Genomic DNA, 18,427 nt, shown 5'->3' on the forward strand with positions numbered 1-18,427 from the left:
GAGACTGAGGCAGGAGGATCGCAAGTTTGAGGCCTGTCTCAGCAACTTAGAGACCCTGTCTCAAAATAAAAAAAATAAAAAGGGCTGGGAATGTAGCTCAGTGATAGAGCACTCCCTAATACCAGGGATAAAAAAGTCAAGTTCAAGAGAATTTGTTTAAAGACTGCAGATAGAACAAAAGAAAGTGATCTAGGAATTCCTGCAAATATTCCTCTTTGGAACTTTTGCTCAATAACATGCTCTTCAGCCAGTATCCCCTAAACTTAATACCTAGTTAGGAACTATCTATCATCTAGTAAATACGATCTCAAAATAAATATTCTTTACCCCTCAAAAAACTCATCCTGTCACTCCGAGTGATTTTTCAAGGCTTCTTCCTGGTCAGAATTCTGATCCTAAGGCTCACACTTATTTCATTTTATTCACTCCAAATGCAGACATGAATCATCAGTTTTCCATTTTAGTGTCTATACGAGGTATTTAATCTATATAAATGCAGCTTCAAATCAGATGCAACAACATGATGAATCAAAATTTGCTTAATACCATTAATATCAACAAAATGGCAAGCTCCTCATGGTCATTAACTCTCATTTCCTCACATAAGAAAGGATTTTTATCATCACTTTACTAGGATTTGTCCAGCACAGTCATGCATCACTTAAGGACAGTCACACATTCTGAGACACATGCTGTTAGGCAATTCTATCATTGTGGGAACATCAGAGTGGATGTATGGAAACAGAAATGGCCAATCTAATTTGGGGGATTGGCCATCATATATATATTTTGTCCTTGGTGGAAAACTTTGCTAATGGGTGTACAACTGTATCCAATGAAGTAATAATTATAAAGATCCTTACAGGTGGTGCACACCTGCAATCCCAGCTCCTCAGGAGGCTAAGATAAGAGGATTCCAAGATCAAGACCAGGCTGGGTAAATTAGTGAGATCCTGCCCCAAAATAAAATTAAAAGGGCTGGAATGTAGTTCAGCGGTAGAGCACCCTGGGTTCAATCCTCAGTACCACAAAAACTTGGTAAAGAGTAAAGTCAAAAGGTAATTAACAGGTACTGGTAACAATCTTGTTATTGGTGTCATGAGGTTTAAAATATGATATGCGCATTTGTGAATAGTGAAGAACAACTGATAAAGGGCACTGAAAATAAATGGGATTAAAACTATAATAAAGAAAACAATCTTTGCATTTAATCTTAAACTATTTCTAGAGAGTAGCATGGGTGGTGGAAGGCCCTTTCTGTTTCTAATATACAAAAATCTGCCCCACTCATTATTTTTATTTCAATATCGACTGTTCTGACCTGATGCTAGCAGATTTTGCTTTCAAGTCATTCCATCTTTGGTTCATATCATCCAGTCGATGTTGAAGCATAGTAGCCTCCTCAGAATTTCCCAGAGCTTTCACCATCTTCTGCCTGTTTCCATCAATGCTTTTGAATATGTCATTATGGGCATCAATTTCTGCCTGGATGTCCTAAGGAGAAGAAAGCAAAGAGAGAATGCAAATGTGAGACCCGTAGTGTCAACGTTACTAGGGATTTTTGTATACAGCTTTTTTTTTTTTTTTATATTTACAGATGAGTTGCTTTCAAGCAAAATAATTGATTTTACCTTAAATAACAATTTCAAGTGTTTCCAAAATTCTCACGTTGAAAATAATAGTCCCTAATCTTCAATACTTTGATTCCTCACTTTTTAAAAACTGAACATATTATAAACTAAATTTCATGTATCAGTCATTTAGATGTTACTCTATTAAACTATAAAACTGTTAAATCTTTGAAGTTTGGTTAGTAACCAAACAGATTTCTTCTTCCCTTTACATATGGGTAAAATTTCCCTGAAAATATGAAGTTTTACACAGGTCATTAGGATGTTATATAATTTTAAATGTTTTTCACATTTTGACAAACTTACTACTAGTTTTCACTCTTTCAATCTTATAATTTTTATTCTAAAATTGCAAAGAGCATTTCAAATGTTTGCCTTCATTAAGAAAGAAAAGCCAGTAAAATAATACTCTCCAATTAAATAGGAAAATAGCCTGTTCATTTTAATAAATTTGAGTGGAATATGAATAAAATAAGAATTATTATAAATAATAGAATCTGATTCAGACTTTAGGGAAACACCGGGCAATTTATATCAAAATCTATTAAAACTATTGTCAAAATAAGAAAATTAATGAATAAACATATTAAGCACATTTAAGGTAAAAATGTACAAATTGTAATAATACATTAATGGTAGTATAAAATTAAGTTTAAAAAAGTACACAATTTTACATTATAAGTTTTTCAAATAAATATTTAAATTATATATTTGTATATAACTGAACATACACATTAAAAGACTATGAAAAAGACAAAAATCAGAATAGCATAATCTCTAATATAACAGGATTACAGATAATTTTTGTGTTCTTTATACTTCTGAGTTTCAAAGAGTTTCTATAAAAAAAGGGGGTTTCTTCTTGTAATAAGATGAGTTACAAAATGTTATAGTTAGATAAATGTTTAATTTTGAGACACAGTCTCGCCAAGTTGCCCAGGCTGGTCTCAAACTTACAATCCTCCTGCCTCAGTCTCCCAAATTGCTGGGATGACAGGTGCACAACAGCACACTCAGAAAGTGTCACTAATTTAAAATTTAAAATGCAGAGGATCGAATCCATCTTTTTCCTACTCTCCCAATATAAACCTGTCATTACAACTACATATATTCATTTTCCCGAATTAAATGGAAGCAGCCTCATTGTGACAAACTCTGGTGTGACAGTCACTAACAATCAATAAACATGAACAGCAAAGCAGACACCTGAGAGGCCATGAAGGTTGGTGCTAGATTCCACCGGCATAACTGGGGATGTTAAAAAGCAACCCACCAGAGAAATAGGCAAATACCCTGAATTAGCAAAAGAAGAGCAAACTTAAACACCATAATTCTACTGCTCTTCTCATTTTAAGTGTTCTTTCATAACCCTCCGCTACTTGTCTGAATGTTTGTGTCCCCCTAAAAACGCACATGCTGCAACTCTAAGCCTGCAGTCCTAACCTTATACTAACTCCAGGTTCTCAAGTTATGCATGGAAAATGGCAATCTCATCATTATCTTAGTTTGGGATGCTCAAATTCTCGGTGGGGGTAAAATGAATGAAAAGTTCTGTTGAAAGGTTTTTTGGGGACTGGGGATGCATATAAGTCATAGAACACTAGCCTAGCATGTGCACAGCTCTGGGTGGAGCCCCAGGACCACTCACACAAAAAAGTTCTTTGGTTTAATCCCCTGGAAAACATGGTTCCTCAGATGGAACCATCCATTTTTGTGTCCTGAAATGCATTTTAAGACATCTCAAAAGATCCCCCCCCACACACACACACATATTAAAAGGTTAGAAGACAATGTTTGCTACTTTGTACATTTTTATGATTGTCATTTTTCTCAAGAAACTCAGTAATACATTTGCTCTCTATTGCCAAGGAGAACCTGGTCTCAGATTTCCTGTAGCAGTTCCTAACCATGGTGTTCAGAGGACCACACCTAAAATCACAAGGCAGCTTCAACCCACACATTCTGATGCTGCTGGCCCCAAATGCTTGCTTACTTTCATATTCAAGAGAAAGCAGAGAGACTGAAGTGCATTAACACGCATAAAGGGTTTTATAACCCTCACAAAAGCATTCTCCAGCATCAGAAGTTTGGATACTATGAACAGGAAGCATATTTGCCTCCTTACATCAGATCAGGTGATGTGTTTTCAGCCCCGTAACAATGATGAATGGAATAAAACACAGCACTGCGGAACCGGCCCAGCCGTGATGATACATTCTTCTGTGAGGCTCTCCTGAAGAGCACTACCAGCAATCACAGGTCCGGACTAGAGTACAACTTTCAATCTGTGGAAAACCCTTTCCACACATGCACATCATCAACAGTTAGTAAGAAAATCAACAGCCAGAAAATGATCAAAGTCAAGGAAATCAGGATACATCATTTTGTTTCATTTAACATTTGGTGGCATATTTATTTGGTCAGATATACTAAGAACTCCTAAAAACAAAACAAAACAAAAAAATCATCTTACTATTTCTTGTGTATCCTTTGCAGTCTGTTACGTGGCAAGAGACTAATGTAAAGTAGAATAGTAGAATAGTGGGCAATACATAGGAAAATGTGCAAATGCATGAGTTTTTCTGGACTGACTGATAATCAGCCATGGAGTGCCAGGAGAACCCAAAGAATCGAAGGGAATGAATTGATCATTTTGTTCAATGCTTTGCTTAAAAAAATTTAATCCAAACCTAAAATCATATAGAAGGCTGTACAGTAAAGGCCTGTCTAAAGTTTTCACGGAAAACTTAGACTCAAATGCTCACTCTCCTCCATAGATCACTGTGCAATGACGGACTGCTTTAAAGCCCAGATGTCAGCACAGGACCCTGATGTAGCGTCAAATGATGAAATAAAGTTTCATGACAGTTTTATTCTTATTGCAGAGCTGGGAGACTTGGCCCTACCAATGCTTACCTCTGTCACCTGCAAGCCCTTCTTAAGGTTAAACAGCACTAACTGGTTACTGATATGTATGAGAATGTAATCCATCTAGAAGGACAAAGCCATGTTCTTCCAAGCATTTAATATAAGTCAGTCATGTGCACCCCAGCCAGAACCAGACACTCAAACAGCTGGGTGTTAGAAATGTCTAAAACCAGGGCAGGATAAATGTATTAAGAACTCACTTGAAAAGGAACTTCAAATATTGTAAGTATAATGTAGAAGGTTAAGAACAGCTAAGGGTTAAGAAAAAGAAGACCAATATTTCTCTCTAACTAAAACTCCATCAATAATAGCACTGGATGCAAACTTTCAGAACTGCCCTCCAAAAGACAGCTACGAAAGTTAAAAGAGATTTACTCAATGGTCTTTCTGCAAACAAAACCCACTGCCCAGGTCAAAATAAACTTCACAAACAAGTAAAAATTTTCATTACTAGGGCCAAACCTCCCAAACTCTGCAAACATTCATTTGTTTATTTGCTTTTAGCTTAATAATTGCTGTTCTAATCCTAATTTTGTCTTTACTTGGACATTTCTCAAATAATATAACCCACAGAGATGTAATTGTAAATACTTTATAATGCATATCACATACATTCTGTTTATAAAGTTTTATAATGAAAGAGTCTGTAGCTAAATAAGTAAAATTATTTCTTCAGACTCTAACAGATAGAACTCTGGCAAGAAGCAGAGAATTGGAAGATTCCACCAGAAAGTCTTCCATAGCTAAACTGGTGCTAGGACAGATGCATCCTGGGGTCTCACTGACACACTCTTGGCTTATTTTTGCACAGCATATTTATCTAACCCTACATGGCCATAGTGATGTTTCCTCTGGAGGAATTCTGACCTGTTCTGAAGGTGAAGTGAGATTAGCGATAACTTGCCTACTTCATCCCCCAGTTCTGGCTAAATAAAGTTAACCAGGAGGAGAAATAAATCCACCCAGTCTTTCAAAATCAGGCCACATCACCAAGACAGTTAAGGACAATCAGAACTCCACTTTATAAGTTTTGAAAATAAGGAATCATAATTAACAACACGGTCAGATATTATCTAAATAATAATATAACAAACAAATTAAGATAATAACCAAAGGTTATTAGGTCATATGTAAATATGCTTTGAGAGTTTGTGAGGTTTCTGAGATAATGAGTAATTGTGATGATTACTTTATTGATTTCAACCAATTATGCAATTAATTATCCTATATATTGCATTTTCTTCCAGCAACTAACCTCACAGATCTCAATCACTCTAACTGAATCATATTTAGACCAATATTAGATATTTTCCCACTCAGGTCTACAGTCACCTTTATAAATGAAGAAATCAATGCCAGTATGTTCTTTTCATATTATCCATGATCATAAATAAACATAAAAAAATAGAATAGAAAGTCTACTAAGCAGAACAAGCGCACAATTTACTACACTTTCAAGATAATCTGAGACTGGGGATGTAGCCTGTGGTAAAGCACTTGTGTAGCATGTGCAAGACCCTGGGTTCAGAGAACAGGGCCACACACACAAAGATAATTTAAACAAACCAATCTGCAGTGATAAAGAATCAATAAACAAACTACAATTTAAATTTCAACAAACACTGCTATAAACAGAAATTGCTTTCACAACCAAAAAATGTTCCAAATCCTCAATTCTACACAAATTGTTTCTAAAACACTAAAATCAGAGAGAAGTAAAATACAGTGGCTTCCCTTTTAAGGTGTGAAACATGTAAGCAGATGTGATCTGCACATGAACGTGAGCTCCTAAAGAGCACTCGCTATTTGCTTCATGCAACTGAACTATTATCTCACCTTCTTTCTCCCAGTTAGATAAAGGTAATTAAACTTGAAGAGGCTTAACAACCCAGTCATGAATTATTACACTTAAAAAGTTTAAACCTACAATCCTGGGGCACCAACTCCTTAACTCCTGGCCTGTGTCAAAGCAGTTCCTATTGCCCAGAAAGCTTCAATCTGCCCACATTACAAACAGGCACACAATCTCACTTCCCTCCTTAATCTTCAACTCAGTTTTTAAATCTCAATTTATATGTAATTTCTCCCAAGAGATTTCATAATTAATCGAACAAATTACTCTTATAGTTTCCTCTTCCTTTGCTTAATTACATACTTGCCATTTAAAACATCATTGCTTAACTGGGTGCAATGGCACATGCCTGTAATCCTGGCAGCTTGGGAGGCTGAGGCAGGAGGATCACAAGTTCAAAGGCCAGTTTCAGTAACTTAGCAAGGCCCTAAGCAACTTAATGAGACTGTCTCAAAATAAAAAAATAAAAAGGGCTGGGGATGTGGTTCAGTTGTAAAGCACCTCTGGGTTCAATCCCCAACATACACACACACACACACACAAACCCTTCCTTGCTTAAGGTCTGCAGCCACCCGCTAGGCTGAGAGGTTGATGAAGGAGGGCCTCCCATTGTCCTCTCCATCTCTATGTTCAGCACCTGGGATTTCAGAAAGATTTACTAAATATCAAATAAATGAGTAGGCCTTAAAGTGTGAAGTTTGGTGTATCTCACCCAAGATACACCTGTAATAAAATTAGATAACTCATATTAAGCAATACAAGTTGTAATTTTAAAAAATTAGAGTCATCCCTTAGGAGGTAAATGCCAGGAAGAAATTCAGTATTGAGTGGCTTCTGTCCATGCTGTCACTTTGGAAAGCATCTTCCCCCAAAGACTCACAAAAGAATGGTACAGCCAAGACACATTCCCCCTTACAAAACATTAAAAAAAAAAAAAAAAAAAAAAAAAAAAAAAAACCTCAGAGGTGGTTTATATTCAAAGATATTGTATCATAACATTCAAAACCGCAAGAAGAGTCTGAATATTCTCATCACAAAGAAATGATAAGTGTTTGAGATGATGGACAACCTAAACATCCTGAGTCGATAGTTATGCAACATATAAATGTGCCAAAACCTCACACTGCACCCCATAAAGATGTGCAATTATCCACTAAAAATAGAAACAAAATCCTTAGAGAACTACTGTTATCATTAATCATTTAGTAGCACAAGTACATAAATTAATAAAGGCAACAGTCACTCAAAATGCCACCCAGCTAAAACCCTCCATTACTCAATCCTCAGTAACAGAGCTTGTGCAATGCAAATGGCTCTAGTAGGGCAGTACGTTAATAGTGGTTAAATGCCTGGAGCAGGGGATGCCTATTATCCCAGTGGTTCTGGAGGCTGAGGAAAGAGGATCACAAAGTTCAAAGCCAGCCTTAGCAGCCTTAGTGAGGCCCTGAGCAACTCATTGAGACCCTGTCTCAAAACATAAAAATAAAAAGGGCTGGGGATGTGGCTCAGTGGTTAAGCACCCCTGGGTTCAATCCCTGGTACCCCCCCCAAAAAAAAGAAGGTGGTTAAAGTCATGAGACACTTCCTTTATGACGTAGTTTCAAGGAGAAAATTAAAACTAGAGTGTAAATAAAACTAACCCACAGGCTAGACTTCAGTGAAGTTCCATGGTGGACCAGCTTTTTGTCTCCAGTCACCTGTGTGCTTCAACTCTCAAGCCGGTCACCCCAGGGCCCCTGGCCACTTGTGCTCACCTTTCTCTCTTGGTTAGAGGATTTGGACCTGCTTGCGCACAGTCCCATCTTTCCACGGGTCATCCTCTCCTGGTGAGAGGTTCCTCCTCTTAGGTGCCACTCTAGAGTATAGACGGTTCCCTCCAGGTGGGATTTCCTGATCCTTAATGAGCTGTGTCAGCTTTGGGGAACAGAATGCTTCTGCCTCCTGGGTCCCCCAAGACTCCCAGCATTGCCCTTCTAGGGGGATTTGAAAGGAGTACCAAGTGCAATTTGCTAACCTGCCAATGTTGGAAAACCAAAATCCTGACATCACACATCTTGGGACTAGATCCCCAATCATGTGTCCACATTCATATATGAATGAAAACTGCAAAACCACAGAAGCACTGGATTTCTCTAAAATTCAAAAAATATCAACTAGCATATCCTTTTCAATTTATCTTCACAAACTGCTGCCTGCAAGTTATACAGAAGGTCTGCCTTCACCTGGAAACCTGAATTATCTATCACTCCATTTAGGCCATCACTGAAAGGCCCACCTCACAGCTGTTAGCCTCACAATCCCTAAGGTTAGTACTCTCTAGAAAGGGATCACTAATACTGATGCAAAGACAGGACTAAGGGGATTGAGAGTGAGGGGATTTTACCTTAGCGTATGGGAAGACCGTCATTTGGCTTCTGAACATTTCATGTTGCTTTTGCGTGAAGCCATGGTCTTTCCCTCAGAATGGCATTAGTGCTTTCAAAGTTGGGAGAAGATAGGTATTGGAATCTAGAGGTGTAATTATGCCTTCCCCATAATTCCACTTTTCCTGGCCATGAATCAATGTAGCATAAACTCAACATACGAGGCAGTTCTTGTGAAAATACACAAAGTTTTTTTTTTTTTTTTTTCTAGAGACAGGAGTTGGGGGAAAACACATTCATGTATGACAATTTTCTACAAGTGAAATCACACGGATTTTTATAAAGGTGTCTAACACAAAAATAAACACATGGAGAAACTGCCCTTCATAAACAAAACACCTCTAACTCAAATCAAGCCTTTGACAGACATAAGCCAGTAAATTTCTTTTACTGTCAACTTAACTGCTACAATAAGAATTAAGAAATATTCAGGTACTAAGGTTTGAAGGAGGAAACACACTAACAGAATCAGAACTTCTAAACTCTCTGCCAATAAAGTGGCCTTAAGACCCAGGCAAGGTTACTCACCTCTGGTAGCTGACCTAAGCCTTAAGACTAATAGCAGCAATTACAACACAAAAGTCCAGCTATTGCCCACAATTACCACCTCTCAGGGGGTCTAAGTAATGAATTATTCATGTAACATATGCCCTACACCTTTTTAGAAAGAAACAGACAAATTTACACAAACCAAGCTAACAAGACCTCTTTATGGTCATAAAGTTTGTCACCTGCTGTTCCCAGCTGCCACTTATATTCTCTCTCCTCCCCACCCCTTCTACATGGCGAGCAAACTGGGAACCAATCTCAGGAATTCAGATGCTTAGCGAAGTATTAAAGTGAGAGGTCAAAGTCCACCCTGTGTTATAAGCATAATCCTCACTACTACAGTTGGGGTGCAGGAAAGATGGGAGAGTAGCCATCAAGGAGGAGCTAAGTTCTTTCTGCCCACTGTTCCCACTACACTGTTCCAATTAAGAGGCAAGTGATGATTGCAATGGTTTTGGAGAAGCTTTCAAACTTTTCAAATGACATGGTTTTACATCTTTCTCCTCTGGCAGTTTTGGCTTGTAAGAAAAAGCCCATTATTCTTGTAATGACTCAATACAGTCCCACTTATATTTGTACTTGCAATGAACCATGGGGTATTCATGGGGAAAACCACGAAGCGCATCTTCAGCAACTGATACATAATTGATTTGTGCACAGAGGAAGGGCTCCGCCTCTTTCTGTTCTTTTTACGTCTTTCTTTTTTCTTTAAAGAGTGAAAATTGGAAGAAGATGGCTGCCCAGCATCCAAAGGCTAAGGAGGGCAGGAGTCCGTGGGTGGCATGTAGAAGTTTTTGGTTTTGTTTAAGTGTAAATGTAAAGTAACATTTGGCAGGCTAGACTCCACCCTAGAGCGTGCCAAGAGCCTTCCTTTGGAGAAAGAACTAAATGCACAATCGCTAATCCAACTATTAGAGCTCCGTGGTGTGCCCACCACGCCACAGTGAAGGCAAACACCCCAGATAAGAAGGAAAAACCTGAGATCTGATGTGCCATGGTCACCAATAAAGCAACCAGATCCTCAGACAGGGCTGCATGGAGCAGGCTCCACAGGCAGCGGCTGCTGAAATAAACAAACCTGAGGAGTATGGAAAAAAAAAAAAAAAAAAAAAAAAAAATCCCTACGCCTGATGAAGTCAGACTTTGGCATCAAAACCTGGTGTTTGTTGCTGGGTTTTGGTTATTGTTTTGTTTTCTCCCCAAAATAAATCTCAGTTAAATTACCAGCCGACTTAAGTACAAACAATCTCTTCTGATGTGGAATTCTAAAACTGACAGGCATCAGGGAAAGCCCTCCTGACCACAGGAAAGAATTGCTTTCCTTGAAAAACAATTTCAAAGAGGACATCAACATTGAATATGCTTTTTAAGTTATATTAAGTAACAAAGGAGGCAAAAAGTACCTGTTTTCAAAATGCATAGTCAGAAAAAAAAAAAACGTAAGAAAGAAAGAAGGAAAAAGAGAACATTATGAAAGTTTGCTTTCCGCATACCTTTTCAAATTTTGTCAGCAGTTCCCGTAAGCTGAAGTTCAGACCAATCATCGTCCAGTAGCCCCTGAAGACTACATCTTTCTGGCAAACTTCCTTCAGACAACAGTGTTCAACTTCTAAAAACCGTATCTTTTCTGGCTATACTTTAAAATCCTTTGTATAATCCTTTACAAGTCTTGCCCTTGAGCTATGGTCCATGAGCAGCAGCAGCTTGCGCTGGGACATTTTCGCGACCCCACCTTGAGTCCTTTTCTTCATGGACTTCGGAGCTCACAAGGAGACCTGCTTCTGTGCTTTCTGGTAGCTGCGTTCCACAAGGCTGGCATGGTCTCCTTTTTCTCTGGGAAGCCCAGGATCCCCTTGTACTCACCTCACTAATGACCTGCAGGCCACCACTATTCTCTCTTGGCCCCAAGCTTAGAGTTTGGTCTCAATTACACACAGCAAAAAGAAGCAATGCCCTGGAAACTTGCATGAGAGAAGAAGGAAGAAAAAAAAAAAAAAAAAAAAGAGCCAAGTATTACCAACTTCCTCCATTCAGACTGGTTTCAGGGAAAGAAAAAAAAAAAAATCCTGGGTAAAGAGTCAATTTTCAAAGAGCATAACTTTATGTAGAGTTCGAACAAGGAGGAGTGTGCTCTTAGCTGAAGAAACACCAAAGCACCAGACAAGAGGCCACCGGTTCCCACTCTCCCAGGCACCAGCAGCTGGGGTTGCTATGGTAACCACCAAGCTAGTTTCAGTCCATTTCCCCAGGTCCGCCTGGACTAAGGGATGCTGTCAGTGCAGCAGAAATAAAGTTGCTTTAAAAGTTGTTATGTGTCCAGAAAGTTCTCATGGTCCCCTCTGCATGGTTTGCAGCTGAGGAAAAGAGGGAGAAGAGTCTCCTCCGTCGCCTCTGCAGCTCCCCTGGCCGATCTGACAGCACTGTGGTAATCCACTTCTCTTTCCAGCAGTTGTTTATTATTTTAATCAGCATCCTCCCTTCCACCACCCCTCACACAGTTTGAAGTGAAGCTCACTCCCACTTCCTGGAGAACTCTCTGCCCCAAACTTCAGTACAGTATCTCTTACATTGTCTCAATCCTGAATGGATCACTGGGCCCCTATTCCCATGGGGAGCCCACCCATGAAAAAGAAAAGGGAGTGGATGTACAACACAACACAAGTCACAAAAGAAAACAGGCATGATTAATTTTATTATTTCTAAAAGAAAAAGTTTTAAAGATAAAATGATAGGAAAAAATACTTTTAAAGGAAAGTTCTTTGATCTCATTGACACCACTAAAAGCCATTCAGACTGTTTTCATATGGGGAATTGACTCCTTTCTGACATGAAACTGAACCCAAATGTGAGTAACAACCAATTTCACTGAATGTGTCTTCCATTGTGCAGTTAAGTTATTACAGGCTCTCAGAGAAACTCTATCTTGCAAGTTTTAAGTGTGATCACTTTAAGGAAAAGTTCAATCCAAATTATATCTTCCTTGTCCTGGGATTATGGACATTATTCCAAGGCAAAGTGTGATTTTGCTTTCTTGCATTACATAGCTATTTAGTATAGCAATAAAAGCTAAGTACGACAGGAATGTCCATATGAAACGCATTTCTCCAGTTGTGCGGAGCACATCATCATAAACAGAGTGCTTTTAATGGTGACACGTCATAAATGGAATGATGTTAATTTTAATATAACTAAGTTTATTTTTTACATCAGGGCATTGAGCGAAGAGAGGGAAAAAACCTTAAATCAGAATACATGTTTCCTAAAAAGTTATTTGAGCTATTCAAATATCAAAATTGTTAGCACTCATTTAATCGTGTAAGGAAAGAGATTCCAATTAACATCAAAAAAGAACAAAAACCTATCAGGGTTTTTTACAAAATGTGGTTATGGTATTTTAGATTTGCAAACCATTTTTCTGTCCATTTCATTTCCAACCTATTTTCATATCAGTATTTAAATAGCATGTGTTTTACATATGTCCATTTATACAAAATTTAACAAGCTCTTAAAATATTTTCATTATTTATTCATAAAAATCTACATGTCCCCAGGGGCAAATGGCTTTATGGGATTTCTAACAGAATGAGTTTCACCTCCATGCTCCAAATTCAGACGTATACACAGGCACTTTTGATTTCAAAAACAAATGTGTTAATGTAATGTAATGGTTATTCAGAAATTCATAAGTAAAAATAATCTGCAATTTGGATCAAAACAGGACTGACATCAGTCTAAAGATCAACTGCCAGAAACAGCAAAGAAGAAACTTACAGAAACTGATCAAGCCACCAAACCTGGGTCTGTCAGAGGGTCTGCAGCCACATGCTGAGATCTTTCAATGGCAGCAAATAAACTTTTTACATAAATACAAGACAAAAGAAACCACCAGCACTGTCACCATCACCACCACCACCCAAAATAAATAAATAAATAAAGGAGAGAGAGAAAAGGAACCATCTCAGCTGGGCAAACTTCCAGCTACCACCCAGGGTGCTGGATGACTGTCATCATCGACGTGTGCAAACATGCCATCCCCCTGCACGTATCAGTAGAGGGAATTAAGTAACTCTGATGAATAACAGAGAATATCAACTTTCTGTAATGTTTAAAGGGTTCTTATACCAAGACAAGGATGATAAGTTGTTAGAAGAGCCCCACATGTCCTATATCCTTACACAAGGTCAAGCACAGAGAACATGAGAGAGAAGACAGCACCCTTCCCATGAGGGGCTCTTCCAGAGGACAAGAGCAAGGGAAGCTGGGTCAGTGTGCAAAGGACCTGTGTCGTGGACAAAGTAAGGAAAGAGAAGAGTGTGTCTCCACCTACTCTTGTGTACAATGTCCCACAGTCCATGCCTCTGTATCAGCTTCCCAATCTCAGAAGTGACATCCTGTGCTAGCACAGAAGAAAGAACACTTAAATAAAATCCCCTTAATTAAAGTCATGGAACCTCCAAAATTATGGAAACTCCAAAATTAAGATACAGATAAACTTAGCTATGACGGCACTAGGAAGGGGTGAGGGGTATAAAACTGAGTGAAACCATATTCAAAACGGATCATTCAAAAGAAGGTGGACTCATTGAAAAAGTTTTCATTTCTTAACTGATTTTCATTACAGAGTAATTATAATCTCAAACACTGGACAGCAACTGAAAATGTTATTTTCGTTTCATTTATTTATTTATTTGGTACTGGGCTCATAGCCTTGTTCATGCTTAGCACATACTTTATCACTGAGGTATATCCTCAGATCAAAAACTGCTCTTTTTAAAGGGTTAAAAACAAATAGATTACTTAAAATTTCAGAGATAATCCATAAAATTCAAATAGCTAAAATTTGGTGTTACTCAAAAGTAACTGCTCTTTGATAATTGACACATTAAAAGTGAGACATAAAATGTGCATGTAAGTCACTTTTTATAACAATGAGCACGTTTTACTATGAATTTGTTTGATATCTATAAATAACAGTACTATCTCAGTTTGAAGTCAGTGCACAAAATATCATCTGGATAATAAACTTAGATTTCCACATCCCTTTTTTACCAAGCACCTTTTTGGTACATTATCTCCTATAATCCTGTCATCACTAAAACAAAAAACAGAGGCCTTTAGTGAAAGCCATATATCTCCAGAGAAACTTAATAAGTTGAATGATGACATTTGAAGTAGCTGACATTTTGCCAGTTTAAACTAGTGTGCAAATAAATTGTTCACTAATCCTCAAGAGGGGGAATGGTCTCAACACTCCCAATCCCTATATCTGATCACCACTGAATCACCCAGGAATCTCTAGCAAAACAAGCCCTGTCTCAAAGAAAAAGGCACAGTTTCATGAGAAAGGGAAGCTTCCAGAACCACAGAGAAGCATGGGAAAATCCAACAATGGAATCAATAAAACCTAAGTCAAAATTACTTCACAAAAAAACACAAACAAGAAAAAAAGAGATCTACATGTTTTTTGGCTTTAGTGAGAACTTTTGAAGATTAGGCTCATTATAAACATTTCACACAAACTATTTCACACAATTCATTAATAGATGACTTATTTAGTACTTTTATGAAGAGCTTGAGGGTTCAGTCAAATATAAGGAAGAGGAGCAGTTTGCTTGGCTGAAAACCAAGTCACAAGTCACTCTAGTGGATCTGTAAGCCATCCTTCCTATTCAAAACGAAGAGCAAATTTTTAAAATTATTAAGATAAAGTGAGTATTCTATGTCAGACCAAACAGGTTTCTCTTTATTTTTGGCCCATACAAAGAACAAAAAAGAAAAGAAAAGAAAGATTTCTTAGGCGTCTCAAAGCGAAGCATATGGAGGTCAATGGGTGATTACAAATAAATCAGTACACCCTGGCTTACTCATTGTTATTAAGTGAAGAGCTTCAGGCACGGATAGAAAAATCTGCTTGTTATAAGCCCATTCTGACTAAAGGCAAGATCCAGTTCATTTCTTGTGAAAGGAATATTCACAATTCTCCTTTTCATAACCCTGCTAACTTGGGATTTAGAATTCAAAACAAAATAGCTTAAAGACCCTAATCATGATCTGAGATTTCAACTCATTGTCTACTACCACTGTGGTTCCATTAGGAGAGACGACTCCATCCATTACAGCTTTTCAGCTAACCTCAGCCAGCAGCAAAGTCTGTCAGCTGGTAGCTATTTAAGGTAATATACAGCCCTAAAGGGCAGAAAGTTCAACCTAAAGATGGAGGCTAAGCCCCCTGATGAAAGGAGGAACTCTCCTTTTATCCCAGGAAATTCAGGCAATATGCTTCGTACACCAAGAATTATTCTTAATGTTCACCTCTTCAATAATGCCATCTATTTTGATAATGATATGGGTGGTAGTTAGGAAATAAAAATTATGATTCATAAGAAAAAGATTCGATACTTTATAAATTTCCATAACCCATAGCCAGAAGATTCTAATAGACATTTTAAAAGGCACAAAGAGCTTTTTCTTCTTAAAGGAAATGGGTGAGTGGAGAAAGGGTTCAGGAAGAGAAATGCCAGCTGATCCACTTCTGAATTAACCAGCCAGGTGCAGGGGTCAACCTTCAACAACCTTCTAAATACTTAATGATTCAGAGAGCACTTTATTAGGTGACTAAAAATAATGCCAAGACAAGTTAATGTTTCCAAACCATATCCTTCCTAAAAAAATATGCAGCATCACACAGGAGTAAAACAATCTCGGGTCGCCAAGCCTCAAAACTCCAGATGTCTACTGACAGCACAAGCCTGTGGGATAGGCAACTAAAGCACACACAACTCTCCAAAGAAAGTTCTGAAAGTTTTTCTGAAGTTTTCCTCCAACTTTTCGATCGTCCAGCTTTAGAAAATTAAAGCCAAAATTAAAATACCAATTTTAATCATAGGGATGAAAATGTCAAAATAAAAAATGAAAGTACTATTTTCAATCACAAGGGAAAAAAGAAAAAAAAAAAAAAAAAAACTGGAACTCTTCCCAGGAGGGCACTGTTCCCCTAATTTAAATATGCATTTAGGGAACTGAACATTGGGTGAACATCAGGAAATTCAAACTAACCCCAGGAGATCAGCGGCACTTCTGCTTCTAAGACTAAGCAGTAGGGCTTTTCTGAGGGTTGCAGGCTAATCCAGTCATAGCTCAGTTAATGTTTCAACTTCCACCATGTTGCTGGCATCCTCCTGCTTAACACAGCTGAGTTACTGCTCCAACCCTCCTCATGTTCTTATCATCTTCCTGCTTGATAGCCCTCTCAGAATTGTCTGCAAAAACACACCCCAAGCCCAAGGCAACTCCCCAATATGATTCACCTTCCCAAACTGCACCAACAGTCAATACACTTATCGTATGAAACACAAATATGGTTCCCAAAAAAGTCACAGAAAATAATCATCCTTTCCTCCCCCCCTCAGAGCTATATTGTGTATTTTTATCTCAATTCCCTGTTTGTTCTGGGTCTTGAGCTCTACATGATGTCTTTGTTTCTTCCTTAAAAGTTTCCAATAAAGTACTTTATAGAAAGTGAACCCAAACAATGTGCCAAAAGTTTACGAGATAATCAATAGATTAATTACAGAATAAAGAATTCCTGTATTTGATAAAATTAGGGTGTATCATTGAATTTCCTGAAGATCATTAGAATTTTCCAAATTTGGAGGCCAGGAATGATTTAACTATACCCATCACATATTAAAATCCATAAAACCTTTGACTCAGAAATTCTATTGAAATTTGTAAATGTGTACAGACACATAAAGAGGGAGATGTTTTCTATATACTAATAAGTAATCTCTTAATATATATATATGTAGATAGAACACGTGTATGTAAAAAATAGAGGAATGATACAGTATATATAGGTATAATCTATGACATTTCTGGAAAGATCTATAGATAACATTTCTAGAAAAACCTAAAAAAGAAAGTAATAAAGTTTTATTTACCTCTAGAGAGGACTGGAAATCTGAGCATCTACAATGGTATTCTTATTTTAAGTCTCTTCTACTTAAATGGAAAATTGTGAAAATTTTACCATAGCTCAGGTTACTTGTTTCACACAAAATTAAAGCAATAGAAAATTCTCAAGTAACACACATTTCTCTTTCTATGTAGAAAGCTATTCAGAAATGGTAGCATCATTATATTTGAAAGTTAATGCCACCAGAGGCCATCATTTTCATCTCGGAAGGTTTCAGAAGTTTTGAAGTGCCAGATGGTCTACAATTCGAGCAAATCAGCCCTCAATAAAAACAAGCCTTCAACAGCAGTAGCAGTGGGTTAGTCAATGGTCAACTTTTCTAAAAGACACATGGACAAAGCCTTTTTGTTCTCATTAAGTTACTCTATAACCCAGTAACTCCTGCTAAAAATAAGTCTGTGTGTAAATACACCCTATATCGCTGTAGCTACTCTCTTTCCAAGGTTTCCAGTATTCCTGTCATCCTGTGATAGAAGATTTTTTGGAACGTTTATAAGATCAGTTGATATATACCCATCTGTTCAGGCACCGAAGCATCACTTCATCGTTCAAATGTGGCTAAGTGACCCCAGCTAGACTGCAGCAGACGGACAGCACCACTGGGTACTGGAGGCTAAAAAGATGCTGCATTACAAACAGCAATGTCCTTCAAAGCTACAACCAGGTCTGGAAAAGGGATGCTTGAAGAGCTATGAAGGTTACTATTAAAAAGAAAAAAACATAAGTTTACACGAATGGTGTGAATCTACATCGTGTACAACCACAGAAACAAAATGATGTACCTCATTTGTGTAAATGAATCAAAATGCAGTCTGTAAAAACTAAAAAAAAAAATAATAAATTTTTAAAAATTAAAATAAAAAACCCATAAACTGAAGGAAATGTAACAGCAGGTTTAAGCAGTCATCTGACATCTTATCCCGTAATGAGGCTGAGTTTGCAATGTTTTAACATCTCCACTTCTGTATTAGAAATTGCCAATCCAAGAAATTTAAAACAATTTAAATCCAAAATTTGAACTATAGAGTATTGTAAATTTAAAGTTAAAACATGGGATGATTATAAAGTC

General features: G+C 37.6%; 1 protein-coding gene across 8 annotated transcripts in view; it reads right to left on the minus strand.

Annotated features, from left to right (window-relative positions):
• The window catches only part of Utrn (utrophin), a 517,740-nt gene that overhangs the window by 148,336 nt on the left and 350,977 nt on the right, over positions 1–18,427 (minus strand). For all 8 annotated transcript variants that reach the window (XM_047558901.1, XM_047558897.1, XM_047558902.1 and 5 more), the window contains one exon: positions 1,322–1,494. In XM_047558901.1, coding sequence (XP_047414857.1) covers positions 1,322–1,494 — 173 coding nt within the window. The remainder of the gene's footprint in view (positions 1–1,321; positions 1,495–18,427) is intronic.

This window comes from Sciurus carolinensis, chromosome 7 (genome assembly GCF_902686445.1).
Source record: "Sciurus carolinensis chromosome 7, mSciCar1.2, whole genome shotgun sequence".
NCBI classification, from domain to species: Eukaryota; Metazoa; Chordata; class Mammalia; order Rodentia; family Sciuridae; genus Sciurus; species Sciurus carolinensis.